Source organism: Crocodylus porosus, unplaced genomic scaffold (genome assembly GCF_001723895.1).
Source record: "Crocodylus porosus isolate Cpor-Errol unplaced genomic scaffold, CroPor_comp1, whole genome shotgun sequence".
Classification (NCBI taxonomy): Eukaryota; Metazoa; Chordata; order Crocodylia; family Crocodylidae; genus Crocodylus; species Crocodylus porosus.
Window position 1 is genome coordinate 978,877 of NW_017728943.1, and position 16,707 is coordinate 995,583.

Sequence of the window (16,707 nt, forward strand, 5' to 3'; positions counted from 1 at the left end):
GAGAAAAAACAACAGCCCTCCTCAGAGTGTATTTACTTTGAACTTTTTTTAAGATGCAGAAACAAAAGCAGAGAGGCAAGAGAGGTCAAGACAGGAGCCCCCCCCCGCAAATTTAAACACCTGGATTAAAAATAAACGGCAATCAAATAAAAGCATCCCTACGAGGATGTTAAGGACAAAAGCATCAGATAGAGAAGTCTGTCAGTACCAGCCGTCATAAACCAGAGAGGGTTTCAAAGGAAAATACCTGGTCGCGACTTAGTGACAGGAGTTTTATTGTGTGGGCTTTCGCCCAAGGAACATAAAAGAGAAGAGCCCTTTACCAGCACTTTGACACCCGGACAGGAACCCTGGCAAACACTGCACCTCTGTTTCACGCCCTCCCCCAATAACTTTGTCTGGTCAAAGGGAAAAAAAAAGCGGCGGTAATGAGTTTTTCAGGACTGCGACACCTTCTTTGGGGACAAGAAATAACCTCACTTCGGGAGCACGTCTGCCCGGAATATGAGGCTAGAATGCTCCTAGCCCCCCCCCCGCCCCCAAGTCCCCTCCACTTTGCAAACCTGGGCTTATTTTAACTCCTTTCGAGCCACAGTGAGGGCAGCTCCCCCGGAGATAAGCCACACAGCGTGCAAGCAAGCGAGGGAACTCGTAGGGGCACTGTCGATAGGGATCCAGAGTCTAAAACGCCTAGGAACCATATTTGACTGGGCACGCAGGCCAAATAAGGGGTCGTAAACGTCCTTGCAGCTCATGGGGGAGGGAGAAGAGACACGATGAAAATTAGTAAAGGTGTTAGAAAGCCCAAGGGGCTCCAGCATGCAGCAGGAGGCTTCAAATGCAAAGGCTTGGCCCAACTCTGCGCCTGGAAGGAGCATAAACGCACGAAATAACCTCCAGGAACTGAGCACGTCCCTTTTTTTTTACCGAGCTAAGGACAAATCGAAGTTTGTCTGAAGTGCAGATGTCCCCAGGCAAAGCTAAGCTGGCTTTTGCGATGGAATCGTAATTAATCTTTGCGGGGTTCTCGCTCGCCCGCTCCGCAAAGTTTGCGTTGCTTCCTCCTGGGCCCCCAAAACTTGGATGAAACCTGGGGAAACACCCAGGGCTCAGGAGTGGAAGAGTGAGGACGTTTGCAAAGTGAGAAATAAAGCTGTGAAAAAAGAGCGAGCGAGCAAGCGAGCCATCCTCCTCCTTCACCTCCTCCTCCTCTTCCTCCTCCCCACTCATTCTTTAGCAATATAACCCTTAAAATAGTTTAAGCAGATAATATTTCAGTAGGACTTACTTTCAGGAGCCCAGCCTATTGGTCCTCTGGACTGAACACTGGACCAGCAAAGCATGAGACCAGCAATTGCAAAGCTTTATCTCATCTGGAAAAGTGCTCACCCATTTCTGCCCCTTCCAAGCCAAACCAAGCAGTTAAAGTGTCACTTAACATTCTAGAGAATGTGAAATATATTGTACATTGTCAACTCCCCAAAACCATAAAACTAACTTTATGGACCTCACGTGACTTTTGAGAGCCAGTGAGGGGTATCTGTCTGAGGTCTGGGCGATTTTTACGATCTAACTTCTAGATAAAACCCTATCCATTTGACATCTAAATGTCATACCCACTTTTGGTATAGTTTGCTATTGGTAAAAAAAAAATATCAGGGGAAGGCGAGCAAATGGTTTTGGATCTGACAGTCCACCTCACATGCCTCTCAAAGTCACTTAAGAAGTACCTAAACAGTGGGAGATTAAGTTTGGTAAGTTTATAAGATCCAACTTTACTTGATACGAGTAAAAAAACCTAAAGTATATTGTAAAGATGTCAGTGGCATTTTGCCAAAAGAGACTTTAGCTGAAAGATCTCGTGCCTTGTAAGAATCCCCGGATAGCAAAAATTGAAACCTTTTCCACTTTTGGAGTTGTTAAATTATCTGCAGCGAAAATGACTCTTTGTAGCCAGTCTCAGTAGTTACAGAACTGTAATCTGTTATTTACATGGTAAACCAAAGACTAGGGTATAAGAACCAGCAAACCCATTAAAGTGGGGGTGAGAGCGGAGAGGAAATTGGAAATTGGACAGCACAGAAATATATCTATATATCTCTGTATGCCTCGTGTGTTTTTTTTTTTTAAGCAGTAATCTATGACAGTTCATGAAATGCACATAAAGTATATTTGGGAAGCATTTGTATCATGTTATTGTAACTGAAGTTACTTCCAAAGAGCTTGTCTTGTATGATTTTGGAGAGGTGTATTATTCTTATCATGATTTGTTTTGTCCTGGCTTTTTTTAAGAGACAAAGTTTGGAAAATACGACAGGTTGCTTTTTCTCGATAGAGTGCCTTTGTTTTCCACCTCAGCAAGAGCATGATGTGAAGGGCTTCCGAGGGCTTCCAGAGTGCTACCGTAGGGGAGTGAGGACTGTGTAGCGTTTCTGAAGGGGTGGTAGCACAGACGGAGCCCCATGCCAGTCCATACCTCGTGTGTCCAGAATCTACCGCGAATTAGTAGCTCAGGGGCTCGAAATGTGGTGGACAGAATGCAAAGAGGAGCCTTTGTGAATAGCAGAGACGTTTATTTGACTTCCAGTAAAGCTACAAACAAATACAAAAAGCTTCTTGGCAAAATACTAACAGGCAGCTAGACATGACAGATGCCATTTTACACATAACACTGCATTCACTCTGCCCACTACAAACCGTCTATTAGTCACATCAGAAATATTTCTAGTATTTACAAACATTGGAACACTTTATTGTTGGTCCAATTTTATACATTTTTTTAATAGTGAAGTTTACCCACGTCTAAGAACATGTCTCAGAATTAGTCTGGGACTAGAAACCATGTCCTGGAGTTTGAACTAAATCACAGACTTGACAATTTTAAGACAAAAAGATACAAGAGCTATATATTTTTTTTTTTACATTTTTGTTTGTTTTTTTTTAAATTTTTTTCTGCTATTGTAGTGCAGGAACCCCCGATTTTAGCTCAGGCAGAGAAGTCCTCCCCCCAGAAGCTGTAAACTCAGGAAAAAAACCCAACAAATAAACAAACAACCGTATCTGTTATCCATTTTATAAATAAGTTATAACATTCAAAGGGCTCACATAAAACATGCTAGCTTTCCAGAGAGCATCAAGATAGCACTGGCACAAACATTTAGAAGAACATCAAGAGCATGGAGGAGCATCTGGAAATAAACTTTAATTAAAAAAAAATATTAAAAAAAATTAAAACACAACATGAACTCAGTCCTGTGATAACAGTACCATACGAGTTGTTTCAAACAGCAACAACATGCCGAAAAAGGTGCCTCACTGTACAGTACTCTGAAACTTAGATAGGCTGCTGCTTTTTAAATTTGCTTTTATTATCCCCCCTCCCCCGCTTTTTTTTTTTTTTTTTTTTGATACCCCCTTTCTCTATAATTTATGGCTGGAAGGCGCTGCCCGCAGAGGCTAAACTCATGCTTTTCAGTTTATTATCTTTCTTCCACTTCATTCTCCGGTTTTGGAACCAGATTTTAATTTGCCTCTCGGAGAGACACAGAGCATGGGCGATTTCTATCCTCCTCCTGCGCGTGAGATATCTATTGAAGTGAAATTCCTTTTCCAATTCCAGCGTCTGGTAACGAGTGTACGCGGTCCTGGCCCTTTTACCGTCTGGTCCAGTCATGTCTGAATAAGACGGACAACATTTGGTTTGCGGTTTGCTTGCTTTTTCCCCCTCTTTAATATACACAAAGGCAAATGATTAACCTTCCCCTAGCAATCGCGAACCGTCAGTGGGTTATTTGGAGATAACCGCCCCCCCACACACCCCCACTCACGTGTAGATGCCCCTTTCTGTCCCTCCGAACCGGCACAGGCACTTCTACCTTCACCATTTAACACGGGAGCCTGGATCTCTAATTCCACCTATTTTGTGTGTGTGTGTGTGTCTGTGTGGTCTTTCTGTGTGTGCCACTGGCTTAATTCTTTTTTTTTTCCAAACGTATATTAAGAAAACCACTGTTCCCGGTGCACTGTATCTACTCGCAATTTTTATTGGGTCATTAGCACATTGTCAAGAATACACACACCAAAATAACCATCAGAATAAGACATGTCTGGGAGACCCATCTGTGCATATATTGCCATTTTTAATGATCACTTCTCCCCTTCCTCAGCACCCGCCCCCCCCACCCGTGCCCCCCCTCAAAAATATCCCCGCTGTTTTAAATTACCTTTTCTATCTCTATATTCATATCTAGATAGAGATTAAAATAGCATCACCGTTCGCGGGTTAGAAAAAGAGAGAAAGCAAGGGGGGGGGGGAATAGAGAGAGAAAGAGAAAGAGAAAGAAATCATCTTCAAAGATAGCTTTCTGTTTTAAAACCAGCGATCGGAGAAATAAATACGAGGCAGTAAATAGCTGGATTTCTTATCAGGAGCCCCCGTCGACTCTTCAAATAAAGCCAGGGGAAGAAAGGAAGAAAGAGGAGGGGGGTGGGGTGGGGGGGAAAAGGGGTGAAAATAAAAAAAAAAGAAGAAGTAGCTGTACCATGGCTAATATGAAGCTTCCTCATCCAAGGAAATATCTGTGGTGTTTGCCCTTCTGTTGCTGCTGTGGAGGTAGCGATGGGTTCTGTCTGTGTCCTGGGAATGCTGCTGTTTATTTGAGTGCCCTCTTCGGGTCCAGAGGACGCGCTGGTCTCGTCTATTTCTGTGAAATTTGTGTTAGCGCTAGCAGAAGTAGCCTGGTCGGAGGGGGACGGGGCAGATTTGCCTCCATGGCTCTCGCTGTTGGCGCACGGAAGGGGCTCGGGAGAGGACAAGGAGCAGCTAGACGCTTGCCTAAACCTGCTCTCCTGAGCTGGTGAAGGGAAGCCGCGGGAGCTTTCCCCCACAGCCCCAAAGTGGCTAGAAGAGGCTGAGCGGTTGATGCTAAGGTCCATCCCATTGTAGTTGTAGCCATACGAGCTGGAATGCATGGTGCTTGAATCTCTGTAAGAACCGTTCATAGAACTGCTGGTCCCATAATTTAGCAACTGATAGTCGGGGCCATTTGGATAGCGCCCTGAGAACGAGTTTACAAAGTAAGAGCTCATTTGGGTTATTTTGGAGGGCTTGATTTGTGGCTCGTGGTCGTTATAACCCTGTGCTTGACGATTTATGATGTATTAATGAATTATAGCAATGCACTGTACTTCGTTTTTGCTATGTATGCGGCCAAATATGGGGGGTGGGGGGGCGTTTGGGAATCACGTGCTTTTGTTGACCAGTCGTAAATTCTCACTGATGACCTCAAGAGGTAATTCATGCTCTATGGTTACAAATAATGACGATCTGAGAATCGTTAGGCCCAAGTCAATGCAAGGCTTCCAAAAAAAAAAAAAATCCATAAGACAGAGATTGTTCCTTGTTGGCGGAGCGCGCCACCTACTGGGGGTAGGGGGGATCGGCAGGCGTGGAGGTTGCTTCCTCAGCCTCTCTCTCTTTTTTTTTTTTTTTTTTGAAAGTCATTTAGTGACAATTTGCACTTTTAGCATGAGGGTCCTTAGGTTGCAAATAAATCAATAAAATATTGCCAATCTGGACATAGGAGGACAGATTAGTGTGCATGTGTGGGGTGGGGGCTTGCTTGTTTATATTTTATTTTGCAACTATCTTGTCCCTTCCAGCTCACAGCCCTTCTCAGTTGTGTGCGCGCGGGTCTGTGCTTCCCCAGCTTGTTATCTTTATTCATCTAGTCCCCCTCTTTTATTGTCATGACATTCTAGGTAGGGGGTGGGGGTAAGGCAGGGTGGGGGGAAGGAATGGCCTTTAGGACTGCCGGGTCTGTGTCTTAATATCTGAGAAAAAAGAGAGGGGGGGGGCAAGCCAGATGTGCTTTATTTATTCAATTCATTTATTTTCATTGGCACAATGAAAGTTTGGCTTTCTCCACATTCTGATCATATTATCAGATATACAGTAACACCTTGTGCTCCTGGCTGAGTGGGGGAGGGGGTGTCAAAAATGCAGAGGGGCTGAAGGGGGAAGCTGTCGAAACTGGTTGACAGGGCTGCATTTGAGAGAGTCTCGCTCCTGCATGCCTTTTCCTTCCTCTTTAAATAAAGCATTGTGCTGAGTTGTTTGTTTCTTTTCTATCACTGCAAAACTGCAAGAATATTTGGGAGTAAGGCAACCTTGCCATTTCACCAACGTAGGGAAAGAAGCCTGCTTTCTGCAGCTTTGCTAAATCGTTTCTTCTTCTCCTCCTTCTCCTTTCTCCTTCTTCTCCTTCTTCGTCTTCTTCCCCTTCTTCTTCTTCTCCTTCTTCGTCTTCTTCCCAAGGCACTTTAGGAATTTCATATGCTTGTCTGCAACTCATTGGAAATTATGCGCCATATTGAAAGTGACATATAATTATAATAATTACGGGCAATGAAAAGAGTAGCAATAATAGTAAATGTCCTACAGCTGTGGAGCTTCTGCATGAATTGATTTTAAAAGTGACTGACATTAAAACAGCTCGTGACAGGAGGGAGTGCATTCGCACCTAGGTAGATTTCAGTGGGGAGGTAGGGAGAGGAGATGAGGTAAAGATGAGGTAAAGTTGTTATATCTATATTCTCCCGTGAAGGGCAAGCAAATATTATCAGAATGGAGCTGAGCAAAGCTTCTGCCTTTAATCTGCCGATCAGAGAAGAAAGAACCCACTTCCTTTCGTTTAATCCAAAATGTAAAAAAAAATCAAAGAGAATTTCCCTTCAGGCTGATATAATTTGCCCCTAGGCTTCTTAGTGCAGATCACAAACCTGCCCCGTCCCACTCAGGGAGAGTCGGCACTTTAAAAAGAGCCAGTTGTAAGACTCTCAGCTAAAGAATTCCTATTTCAAAGGCTCAAGATAGCTTTAGCTGACTCTGTCTTTATGTTTTACTTAAAGAAGTCCCATAATCTGGTAGGGAAAAAGTTAGAAGGTATTGGATTCAACCGGGGGGCGGGGGTCAAACACTAAAAATAAAAACAGCCCAAAGCCTGAAATCAGCCCGACCTCTCTCTCTCTGATTTTGGAAAATGAAATAAGGGAACAGATGTTTGAAAGATGCTAGACAAATGTTAGGTATCTTTGGTGGATAGATGAGAGCATATTTTTTGCCTGTTTCCTTGATTTATTATGTATATGGAGAGCTTTTCGTCATAACTCTTTGTACTGTAACAATAAAAAAGAGCGATATTGAAGCAGAATGTCAGCGAGGAGATACTGTCGGTGAAAGGTCTTGCATTTAAGATTAGACAAAAAGGGGGAAAACCAGATTTATCTCCCAACTGTAACTTCCGTATGCTTAGAGTTGCCTGTCCTTGCAGATTAGAAGCCAGTGTCACACACAGCGAACTGCATTGCTTTTGCCTCCCAGCCCGGAGACTCCCAGGGCTGGCATATTTCCATAGAAAGAGGGAGAGAAAATAACACCAAGGTGGTGGGGCATGAGATCGAATATTTGTTTTTATTAGAATATTCCATGTACATACCTAAGACAAACTACAAACACAACACGTACAAAAAATTAATAAAATAGAACTTTTTTTTTGTTGTTGCTTTTGCATTCTTTTAGGTAGTACTCGTTCCTTCAGTAGGGTTTTCTCTCTTTTAAAAAAAAAAGAAAGAAACTAATTACAAAGACCCCAGGGCTTGATTAATTTACCAAAAGAAAAAAAAATCTGTAAGTCAATCGTGCATGAAACATTTTTACAAAATTAAGACAATAAACACCAAAAATGACATATATTGCATCACCTCCATTAAATACAAGAGTTAGCAGTTACTAACAGGGACACCAAAGGGGAGAAACACAGGTAAGAGTCTTTTTTTTTTTTTTTTTGGAAGGGGGAATAGAAAGGGGGGGGGGAAACTCAGCTAAGAAGCCTCATTGTGACAGATTATTGAAACAGGAGTCCCAGGGCTCAGAATCTTCCAACTGTCTCCGCTATTTTACAGTTCAGCTCTGTCCCCTCCACCTTCCCTGATCTTCTCTCTTTCTCTCTCTCCTTCTTTCTCTCTCCCTCTCTCCCTCCCTCCTTTTTTTTCTTTTTAAATAATACTTTCACTCCGTCGCTTTCTCCTCCTCCTCCTCCGCGCTCAGCTGCGAAGAGTTGAGCAGTTTGTTCTCTTTTTTCCATTTCATCCTCCGGTTCTGGAACCAGATTTTGATCTGTCGTTCTGTCAGGCAAAGTGCGTGTGCGATTTCGATCCGGCGGCGCCTGGTCAAGTAGCGGTTGAAGTGAAACTCCTTCTCCAGCTCCAGGGTCTGGTAGCGGGTGTAGGTCTGCCTGCCTCTCCTGCCGCTGGGCCCGAAGGATGAACCTGTTACACAGGGAAAGGTTGGGGGGTTTGGAGGGGGGGGGGAAAAAAACACAGGCGTTTATTGGAGTGGGAGATATGCATAACAATGCCAGGGATCTGGCCGCTTAGCCCTCAGCTCAGGGGTATGGGCAGGGAAAGGGGTGCGGGTGCTTTGGACTTCCTCAGCTCTCCCTTTCCTTCTAACGAGAGGGGAAAGAAATGCTCCAGCGACATGAGAATGCCCCTTTGCAAAGGCAAAGCTCCACAGTGACTAGCTGGCCTGGGAAAGAGCCCTTCGCATTGCTGCAATGCTCTCCCTGCTGCTCTGCTCTAAGGCAAACACAACCCCTGAAGGGTTAATGCAGAAGTTGCCTGATATTCCAGTGCGCTGCTCCGAGGAGATTGCTACTGTCGCTTATTGCATTATGGAAAATCGCAAGGTGCCCCCTCCACCCCCAAACACCCCCCGAGCCCCACCACTTCTTTTTTTCCACCTTACAGGCAACAGTAATACAGCTGAGCATTTAAGCAATAATGAAGTGTATCGATCTAGGCAAACTCTGTGCATTAAAGAGGATACAACACTTTATGTCCCTGCACTAATGGACATCAATTTGGAACTTAAAAGGCAAGAAATAATGCATCTAAACATGGTGAAGGGGAGTAGGGGAGAGATGGTGGAGGGGGTGGGGGCGAGTGCCCCGTACATATGTGTGCATTTATTTATTTATTTCTGTATTTACTTTTTTGTTGGAAGAGATGGCACTTAAACAAGCCATACATCACAGGGAAGAATTCCTCCTCAGGCAGACTTTTCATTATGTGTGAGTTGCATTAAAAATGTAGCCCTTTCCTTTCAAATATTTAAACACTTTTATATTACTGAACCCCCTCCCGGCTAGCTAGCAAGATAGATGTGTGTGTGTATGTGTGCGCGTGCTTGCGTGCGCGCGCGCTCGTGTGTGTGTGTAAAGTCATCCGGATCTGATTGTGAAGAGATCTCTCCCTCACTCTCTCTCTTAACAGCGAGAGAGAGAGAGAGAGAGAAATCATTTCAATGGAGTGACATAAAAACTGGAGCGTAAAAAGGGGGGGGGGAACCAGGCATGGGTAGATACGGCCCAAAGTTGGGCGTTTTATTTCTGGTTAAAGATCTAGTGAAAGAGTTGGGGGAAAGGAAGAGAGAAGAGAAGGTGATGGTGGGGGGTGGGATAAAGACTCGGGCAGCATAAAGTTTTAGTGTGTGTGTGTGTGTGTGTGTCAGAAGCAACTTTATTGAGTCTTGCGTGTTGCTTGCCTGGTCCTCTGGAAGTTAGTGTCCTGTTCAGCTTTTCCTGATTGTGTGTGTGTGTGCGCGCGTGTGTGTGTGTGCAAATATGAAAAGGGGGAGGAGAAATTAAAAAGAGAGAGAGAGAGAGAGAAGAGTAACTCACTGTTGCAGGAGTTCATCCTCTGCATCCAGGGGTAGACGGGCGTGGAGCACTTCTGTTCCTCACTCTCCCCGAACACATTTTTGCTCTGAGCGCAGTCTGACTTCCGCTGATCCTGGCCAAACTGCCCCTGGTCCTCCAGGCTGGAGATGGCACAGGCAGGGTCCTTCTCCCTGTAAAAACCAGCTGTCCCATAGTCACAGGCTGTGGTCCGGCTGTAAGCTCCGTTAGCTTGCTGGTAATAAGAAGAGGAGGGATAGCCCTTCTCCTGGACTCCAGTAGCTCCATAGGTAGCGGGGTAGTGTCTTAAAGGATCCGCATATCCTGAGGAATATAACGGGATCTGTCCCAAGAAGGGCTCCTGCCCAGCGGCCAGGCTCACCGGGAAGGTAGAGTTGACAAAATAAGAACTCATTGGGAGGAGGCAGCCGTCCTTCCCTGGCGTTATGATTTGTTGTGTTTTATAGTCCAAGTGGTTTAGCTATTAGTAGTATATCGGAGATTGGGTTTTAGCTGAAGGGGGATGGCTGGGTGCCAGTGAAGGGACACAAGGAAATAGAACCATCTGATCATGGACTGACCAATAGCAGGAGCCTGAGATTGCAAAATAGCACCCATGAGGGGCTTGGATTCCACGAGGGACCCCAGAACAAACCAGCCGGCCCCTTTTTTTTCCTCCCTTTTAAACAACAGAAATGCACCCCCTTAACCAAACACATATCTGCAAAAAATAAATCCCGGAACGGCTGGCGCTTTCATACATACATATATATATATGTATGTATATAATATATATATAGAGAGAGAAGCGAATATGTATATAAGCCACACACCCTCCCACACACACACACCCCCACACACGCAGAGAGCAATATAGATATATATGTAAATATCCTGTGTGGGCGGGAAAAAGAAAGTTAATCCTCTCTGTTCCGACAAAGTTTAACCCCTGGCGCCTGCCAATGATCTATAACAGATCGGGGACATTTTTGGGATTTGTAAAGAAACTTTTATTTCTTTATGTGCGTAATGAATGCCTGCGGGGAGTGGATCTCATCTGTTTCCTTTGCTTAGGGTTAGGGTGGGAGGTTTGGCGCGCGCGGGTGTGTGTTGGGGGGGAGTCAATTTTGGTCATTTATTTTTCATATTTATCTAATTAGCATAGATTGGCAGACAGCGTGTTTCCTTTGAAAGTAGCACGCGCCCGCCTCCTCAGATTCTCCGCTTTTCATTTATTCTGTACAAGACTTGCAAGGCTGGGAGATGAATGGGAATCGAAGTAGCCCGATTATCCCGGGCTAAATAGTCCGCTAGCTCCAGATCTGTGCACCGAATTGTGCCCTCTTGCGTTTTAGGCTTAATACCAAATCCATGCCCGGCCCTTCCTAGTTAAAGGCTGCGCTGGGTTACGGTCAAGAGCCGTCCTTTATTGATTGTCACCGATGGAGAATTTTTTTTTTTTTTTTTAAAGCAGGGGACGCTCTTGTTTGGTGGGTCTATTGCCTGTAAAGTGAGGCACGATCCCGCTTTTATCTTTGATCATGCTTTCCATCGAGGTCGGTCCCCACGACTGGAACATCTCTTCATGGACGGTAATGAGGAATCAAGTGAAGTGCCTTACAGAAGGCAAGCGAAAGTTGCTGTCATTCTGCAAGTGGGGGAAAGCCCCCCTGAGCGGAGCGGGCTCTGGGATCCGTGGCTGTAAGGTTCGCTTTTCTTCATTAGCAGTAGGTGGGGTTCGCAGTGGCTATTGCACTGCTCTTCAGATCTCTGTTCACTCGAGGTATACGTGGATTTTAATGTGTTGCCCTACCTCTGGGGCTGTGGAAATGTAACCCTGCTCTACAGAAACTCACTAAGCAATTAAATGAAACATTGATCGGTTTGAGTTGCAGGAACTCCTTCCTTCCTTCTCTCTGTTCTGTTCTATTTTATGCAAAGAAATTAACTCGACTTCTAATATAGGCTCCCATAGACTTGATTGGGTCCGCTCCTACTCTAGAATTACACATAATTACATGGTCACTGCAGAACTCTCCCTGACGGGGGTTAAGTACGTCTGAAACTGGTATCTTATTACGAGCTAATTTATTTTAAACATCGTGTTTACAGCAGCAAAGCCAAGATTGTTTCATGCCACCGCTGCAACGAGCCGTCGACTGACCGTAATCCTTATAATTCAAGGAAATAACATGTAAAGGAAGTAGTTGTTCGCCCTCCCCTTTTCTGACTGGTAGCTATTATATTTGTTCTTGCAGAGTTTTCCTTTGGGCATGGAGTGGACCCAAGCCTACGTAGGTCTGCGTTCTTGGCATGAAAAAGAGGGGGAATATGGGATTAAAAGAGAAAGTTGACTGTCTATTGAAGGGAGGGTGAGAGGAGGGGAAGAGAGAAAGAGAGTGAGAGGAATACATTAAGCAGCCTGAAGTTGGCTGCTTCGCAGGAGCCAAAGAGCTCAGACATTTGATTAGAAAGTTGCGCAATATTTGTGTAAGAGTAAAAAAAAAAAAAACCCCAAAAAACCTGCAAAGACTCGCGCCGCATGCAGATTTTGGGTGAGAAGTTTGAATGCCTGATATAATGAAACGAGTAAGTAACAGACACATTGTGATCATGCAACAAAAACCCTAGTTTTTTTTTCCTCCGCCCTGTAATGCTTTCTGAGTGAGGACTCTTGTTGTGGAAGTAAAAGCCCCTGGAAGTAAGTGTAAAGATGTGTTTTCTCAAAACGCGGGGATGCAGCGCTTATAAGAAATACAGCTCCTTCCAGAGCGGTGTTGGCAAAGCCTGACTTTTCGCAGCGTTGGGCTGTGGTCACTTTGACCTTTTTATTTTTATTGGCAGGAACAAAAATAAAATTCACTAACTGCAACTGGCCTCTCGCTAGTTGCTTATTGCTGGTGTTTGAGACTGTCTGGGAGTGAGGCTGGAGCCCTCTGGGTTTGCAAAGGTGGCTCCACTTAAGTCTAGAGATATTTATGGGGGGAAGAATAAAGGGGAGAAAATTGGGTGAAAACGTATTGATCTTTGACTCCCCTTTGGTGGGGGGAAATATGGTTCTTCAAGTGTCCCTCATCATTAGATTGAGAAGGACAATAGCATTTGTTTACCAGTTACAAGCTGTTTGTTTGCAGCAGATACTCAGAAACGCATCCGATGACAGGGAGTTGTGTGCCTGACAGAAAACTGATCTCTGCTATTATGTTAATAGCTATTTTTAAAAAGTTCTCCTAAATCCCTCCTCCCTCCATCCCGACACCTTCACCCTTTCTCTGTCCTGGGTTCCTGGCTAAATTTTGAAGGTAAATCACTGGGGGAGGGAGGGTGAAATGGTTTGTTCTCTTTATGTCTTTAAAGGCAGCCAGGCATGAGTAGCGACAAATCTAAACCTCACGGGCGCTGATACAGCTTGCAGTGTCTATGCCCTGAACTATGTGGTCTCCGACCATGTTTCTTGGGATATTCCCATTGATTTCTGGGCCTCATTTGCTTACAAAATAATCCCAGGGTTTATTAAAAAGCAAACCGTTAAGTGGTGTAGTGGCTAGACAGCAGGAGGAGGGAGAAAAATGTTTCATTTAAAAGAGAATCCTTCTCCCCCCCCCGGTTCCTGCTGATTGACATAATTCTGTTGGCAGGGTATAAATAAAGAGAAAAGAGACGTATTTACAATATGTACATTCGGGTTGGGAGAAGGCTGTATTATTTTTTTTGGGTCGCACATTTCTCACTCCTGCTCTCCAGCTCCACAAAGCAGATAAATTAGGGGATTAAAACAACCCCGAAATATTTCCAAAGCCAAACAGATCAGAGCCCTGCTGGTGGAAAAGCTAAACCGATTAAGAACTTTGTGGAAAGTTAAGTGTAGTTGGTTCCAATAAAAAGGGTTTTTTCATGTGGGCTTGCAATTCGCCAGGCTTCTGAAGTTAAATCTCTGCGGGATCTTCCCAATCAAGAGACTTATTGCAGTCATAAAGTCCAAGGAACACTAAGAAAACACTTGAAAAGCCTCTTTACTGTATTTAGGCATATAAAGCTATTACCAGTGGAGAAGATCGTCTGCAATATAAATAGCCACTCAAATTGATATTAGAAACACGGCATAAGTCATGTTTTCCGCCACAATGTTGGCACATTTCAAACAATGACCCCTCAAGGTGTAAAAAAATATTCTTTCTCCATCAGCACATAACCATTTGAAACTTAATTTCCAGCAATTTAAGTTTAATTTACCTGACTTCCCGTGCAGTGCATAATAACCTTTTTAATGGGATCTTTGAAAAGGAGCAATAATAATCTACCATTGTTCCATTAAAGAGTGCAGCTAATAATTAACAACAACAAAAAAAAAAAAATAAGCGAGAAAGGGGTTGGGGGCAGGAGATTGGGGTGGTAAAAATGTATCTATATTACCTTATTTCCGCTAAAGGAAAGCAATCTGGCTAGGAGAACTGAAAATAAGCAATCAGAGAGGGAGAGGGAAATATCAAAGCCCGGAGCATGCAGGTTGAATGGAGAAGGCGATGGGGTGTTAGGAGTTACAAAATGGAACAAGTTAATCACGGCTGTTGCTAGCCAAAAGCAGAAACTTTTTTTTTAGCATAGTCTCTCGGCATCTCACTTTCTTACAGGAGAATGTCATTGGTCTAGACGTAAACAGTTGCCAGGAAACTGTGGGGTAGTAGAAGAAAACGAGAGAGAGAGGGAGAGAGAGAAACCTTTTAAAAATAACAGACTTGCATTGTCCCTTTAAAGCTACTGTAACTTAAAAGGGAGTCGTAGTCTGCCTTTCCTCTCTGCTCCCCTCCCCAGCAACCGCCTCGCCGTTGTGTACACGAATTGACATATCTTCTCCAGACCCCTCCAAAATGATCACTCCGAGCCGTAAATAAAGATTCCTCCGTGTTATGATTAACTGCCTTAAATTTTCATCTCACGTAATTACTTATTGCATTGTACAAGACTCCTGGCCCGATTCACTCTTAGGAATCAACCAGCTTGCTTTTTTCTTGTAGTCCGTGTAGTTCTACGGGACTTGGACAGACAGACAGGTAGGCAGGCAGATAGCACTCCCTCCAGATTTATGTGTACATAATGAGATACGTATACATCTTAAAATTCACACCATTGCAGCAGGCCTCAGCGTGGAAATGTCTTTGAGATGAGGTTCATGGATGAATGAGAGTTCCCCTCCCCTGCCCCTTTTGCTCCTTGTCCACGACATACAAAACCGTGCAACCCACGAATAATCAGTGGCTTGAAAAATAAAAGCGGAAAACCGAAATCCTAGACTTGTGCACGAGTTTCAGGGGATATTAATCACCGCAAACCCTTTAAATCCACTGAAGTTTTCTCGCATCAGACGGTAGATGGCAGCAGATAGTATGGAATGGAGCTGAGTAATATATAATGGGGCGAGACATAAAGAGAAATAGACCTTTCCGTTTTGAAAAATAAACAACTAGGTGATGTTTAAAACATAGGAATTCCTTAATTAGCAACTTATCTATGTTCTCGCGAAAACATTTAGATTTCCTAGACAATCAAACATTAAATGGTGCCCGGGTTAAAGTGATTAAAAAGACTTACTTGCTATGACATTTATCTTTTGGGTTCTACAAGTGGTTTGGCACAGGAGATCTTATAGCATCAACACAAATACATTTAGGAATAGGGACACTGAAATGAAGAACAGCATCATTTCCGCACCCCCCGCCTTCAAGAACAGCCACAGATCCTCCAAACACCAACAGACTTCCAAGAAGGGGGGAAAAATGAAGAAACTTCAAACCAGCATTAAATGCTCTGTTACATATGACAGTATAACAGCCTCAGCAAGAAATATCTTTTAGAAATTAATCTCTGTTTATTATTTCCACCCTGGCTATAATTTACTCTGGACCACAAAATAGGGAGAGTCAAGCGAGCCGATATAGATCATCCTGTTATAAAAATTTTAATGGTTAACTAACGGAGTTGTTTGGTTTTGAATCAATCTCTTTTTACATGCACAAGCTTCAGACAGCAGGTTATTTACAAAGCACCAGGGAACCAGAGCAGCGTGCCCATTTTTTTAAGTGCTGAGATCTAGAAGGTGTGTGTGCGGGGAAAATAGCCACCTTCGAAATGACGTGCATTTCTGGACTACTATTTTCTTAAAATCAAAGCAAGTCTTTCGGGTAGATGAGGAGCTACGCAAATGGAGGGAACCGAAGAGACATGCTTTCTCATAATCCGGTGGCCAGTTTGGGGGAAAGGCAGATGGGAAGGTGGTTTTAAATAATAATCCGTAGACAGGTATTAGAAGCCCTGCAGCACGCGATTCAATGCAAACCCGCTTCATTTCATCACAACGTCATCTTGCACTGGGGAGTTTCACTGGAGATGGGGAAATGGGGGGGAGGGGGGAGAGAAAATTTCTCCTCGTAGCGCTGCAGCTCTTTGTTGCTTTTATTCCGATTATTCTGATGATATTATTTTCTAATTTCCAGACCCTTATTCACCAGGAGTGCAGCGAACTGCCCCCTTCGAAGAAACCACCCACATAAGGACGACCCTGGAGAGCACCACAAAACCCAACTGGCTTCCAAATTACTGGGCTCGCCTGGAGGCAGGCGAACTGGCGAGATAATACTGCTAGGGAGGGAAAATAAAGCACGACAACAATTCACACAGGGCTTGGTATCTTTTTTTTAAAGCAGTCTCTAAAAGCTACCATCACCGAGGTGCTCCATTATGCTTGATTCCAACCCAGACGTCTACTCTAGCCAGGTGACTTGACTGACTTACAGATACAGATCTTCTGTATCTTATTTTCTTCTTTTCTTCCTTTCTCCCTCTTCCTATCCCCATGCATTTTCTAGAGAAAAATCTCACATAAATAGGTTTTATCTTTAGCCTTATCTCCCAGCCTCCCTGAGAGTTTTCCCTTTCTCTTTCTTCTTTGCCCCCTCCCACCCTCCCTTTCTTT

General features: G+C 44.0%; 3 protein-coding genes and 1 long non-coding RNA gene across 5 annotated transcripts in view; 1 reads left to right on the top strand and 3 right to left on the bottom strand.

Annotated features, from left to right (window-relative positions):
* The window catches only part of HOXB3 (homeobox B3), a 43,208-nt gene extending 41,831 nt beyond the window's left edge, over nt 1-1,377 (bottom strand). Inside the window, exon 1 of the mRNA XM_019548378.1 lies at nt 1,289-1,377. The gene's annotated coding sequence lies outside the window, so the exon portion shown is untranslated. The remainder of the gene's footprint in view (nt 1-1,288) is intronic.
* Nucleotides 1,378-2,560: 1,183 nt separating this feature from the next.
* HOXB5 (homeobox B5) lies at nt 2,561-5,791 on the bottom strand. The gene is made up of 2 exons (XM_019548381.1): nt 4,542-5,791; nt 2,561-3,675 (listed from the first exon to the last, which is right to left on the bottom strand). The coding sequence occupies exons 1-2, from the start codon at nt 5,086-5,088 to the stop codon at nt 3,428-3,430; spliced, it is 795 nt and encodes a 264-aa protein (XP_019403926.1). The 5' UTR covers nt 5,089-5,791; the 3' UTR covers nt 2,561-3,427.
* LOC109318915 lies at nt 3,650-9,710 on the top strand. The gene is made up of 2 exons (XR_002103347.1): nt 3,650-3,945; nt 9,548-9,710. It is a non-coding gene; the product is annotated as an uncharacterized LOC109318915 (long non-coding RNA).
* HOXB6 (homeobox B6) lies at nt 7,453-10,464 on the bottom strand. 2 transcript variants are annotated; one of them, XM_019548388.1, is made up of 3 exons: nt 9,741-10,464; nt 8,067-8,328; nt 7,453-7,611 (listed from the first exon to the last, which is right to left on the bottom strand). In XM_019548388.1, exons 1-2 carry the CDS (start codon nt 10,150-10,152, stop codon nt 8,069-8,071), a joined length of 672 nt encoding a protein of 223 aa, XP_019403933.1. In that variant the 5' UTR covers nt 10,153-10,464; the 3' UTR covers nt 7,453-7,611; nt 8,067-8,068. The 2 variants fall into 2 exon arrangements, with proteins under 2 accessions (XP_019403933.1, XP_019403932.1); XM_019548387.1 differs by having other exon boundaries at nt 7,458-8,328; nt 9,741-10,462.
* Nucleotides 10,465-16,707: the final 6,243 nt, after the last annotated feature.

What these genes read in the sequence shown, in the direction of transcription:
- HOXB6 (XM_019548388.1), bottom strand. Translation starts at nt 10,152, where the DNA reads ATGAGTTCTTATTTTGTCAACTCTACCTTCCCGGTGAGCCTGGCCGCT. An exon ending in GAGGATGAACTCCTGCAACA is followed by an intron (nt 8,329 to 9,740) that starts GTGAGTTACTCT and finishes CCTGTGTAACAG; the next exon opens with GTTCATCCTTCGGGCCCAGC.
- HOXB5 (XM_019548381.1), bottom strand. Translation starts at nt 5,088, where the DNA reads ATGAGCTCTTACTTTGTAAACTCGTTCTCAGGGCGCTATCCAAATGGC. An exon ending in GAAGCTTCATATTAGCCATG is followed by an intron (nt 3,676 to 4,541) that starts GTACAGCTACTT and finishes CGTCTTATTCAG; the next exon opens with ACATGACTGGACCAGACGGT.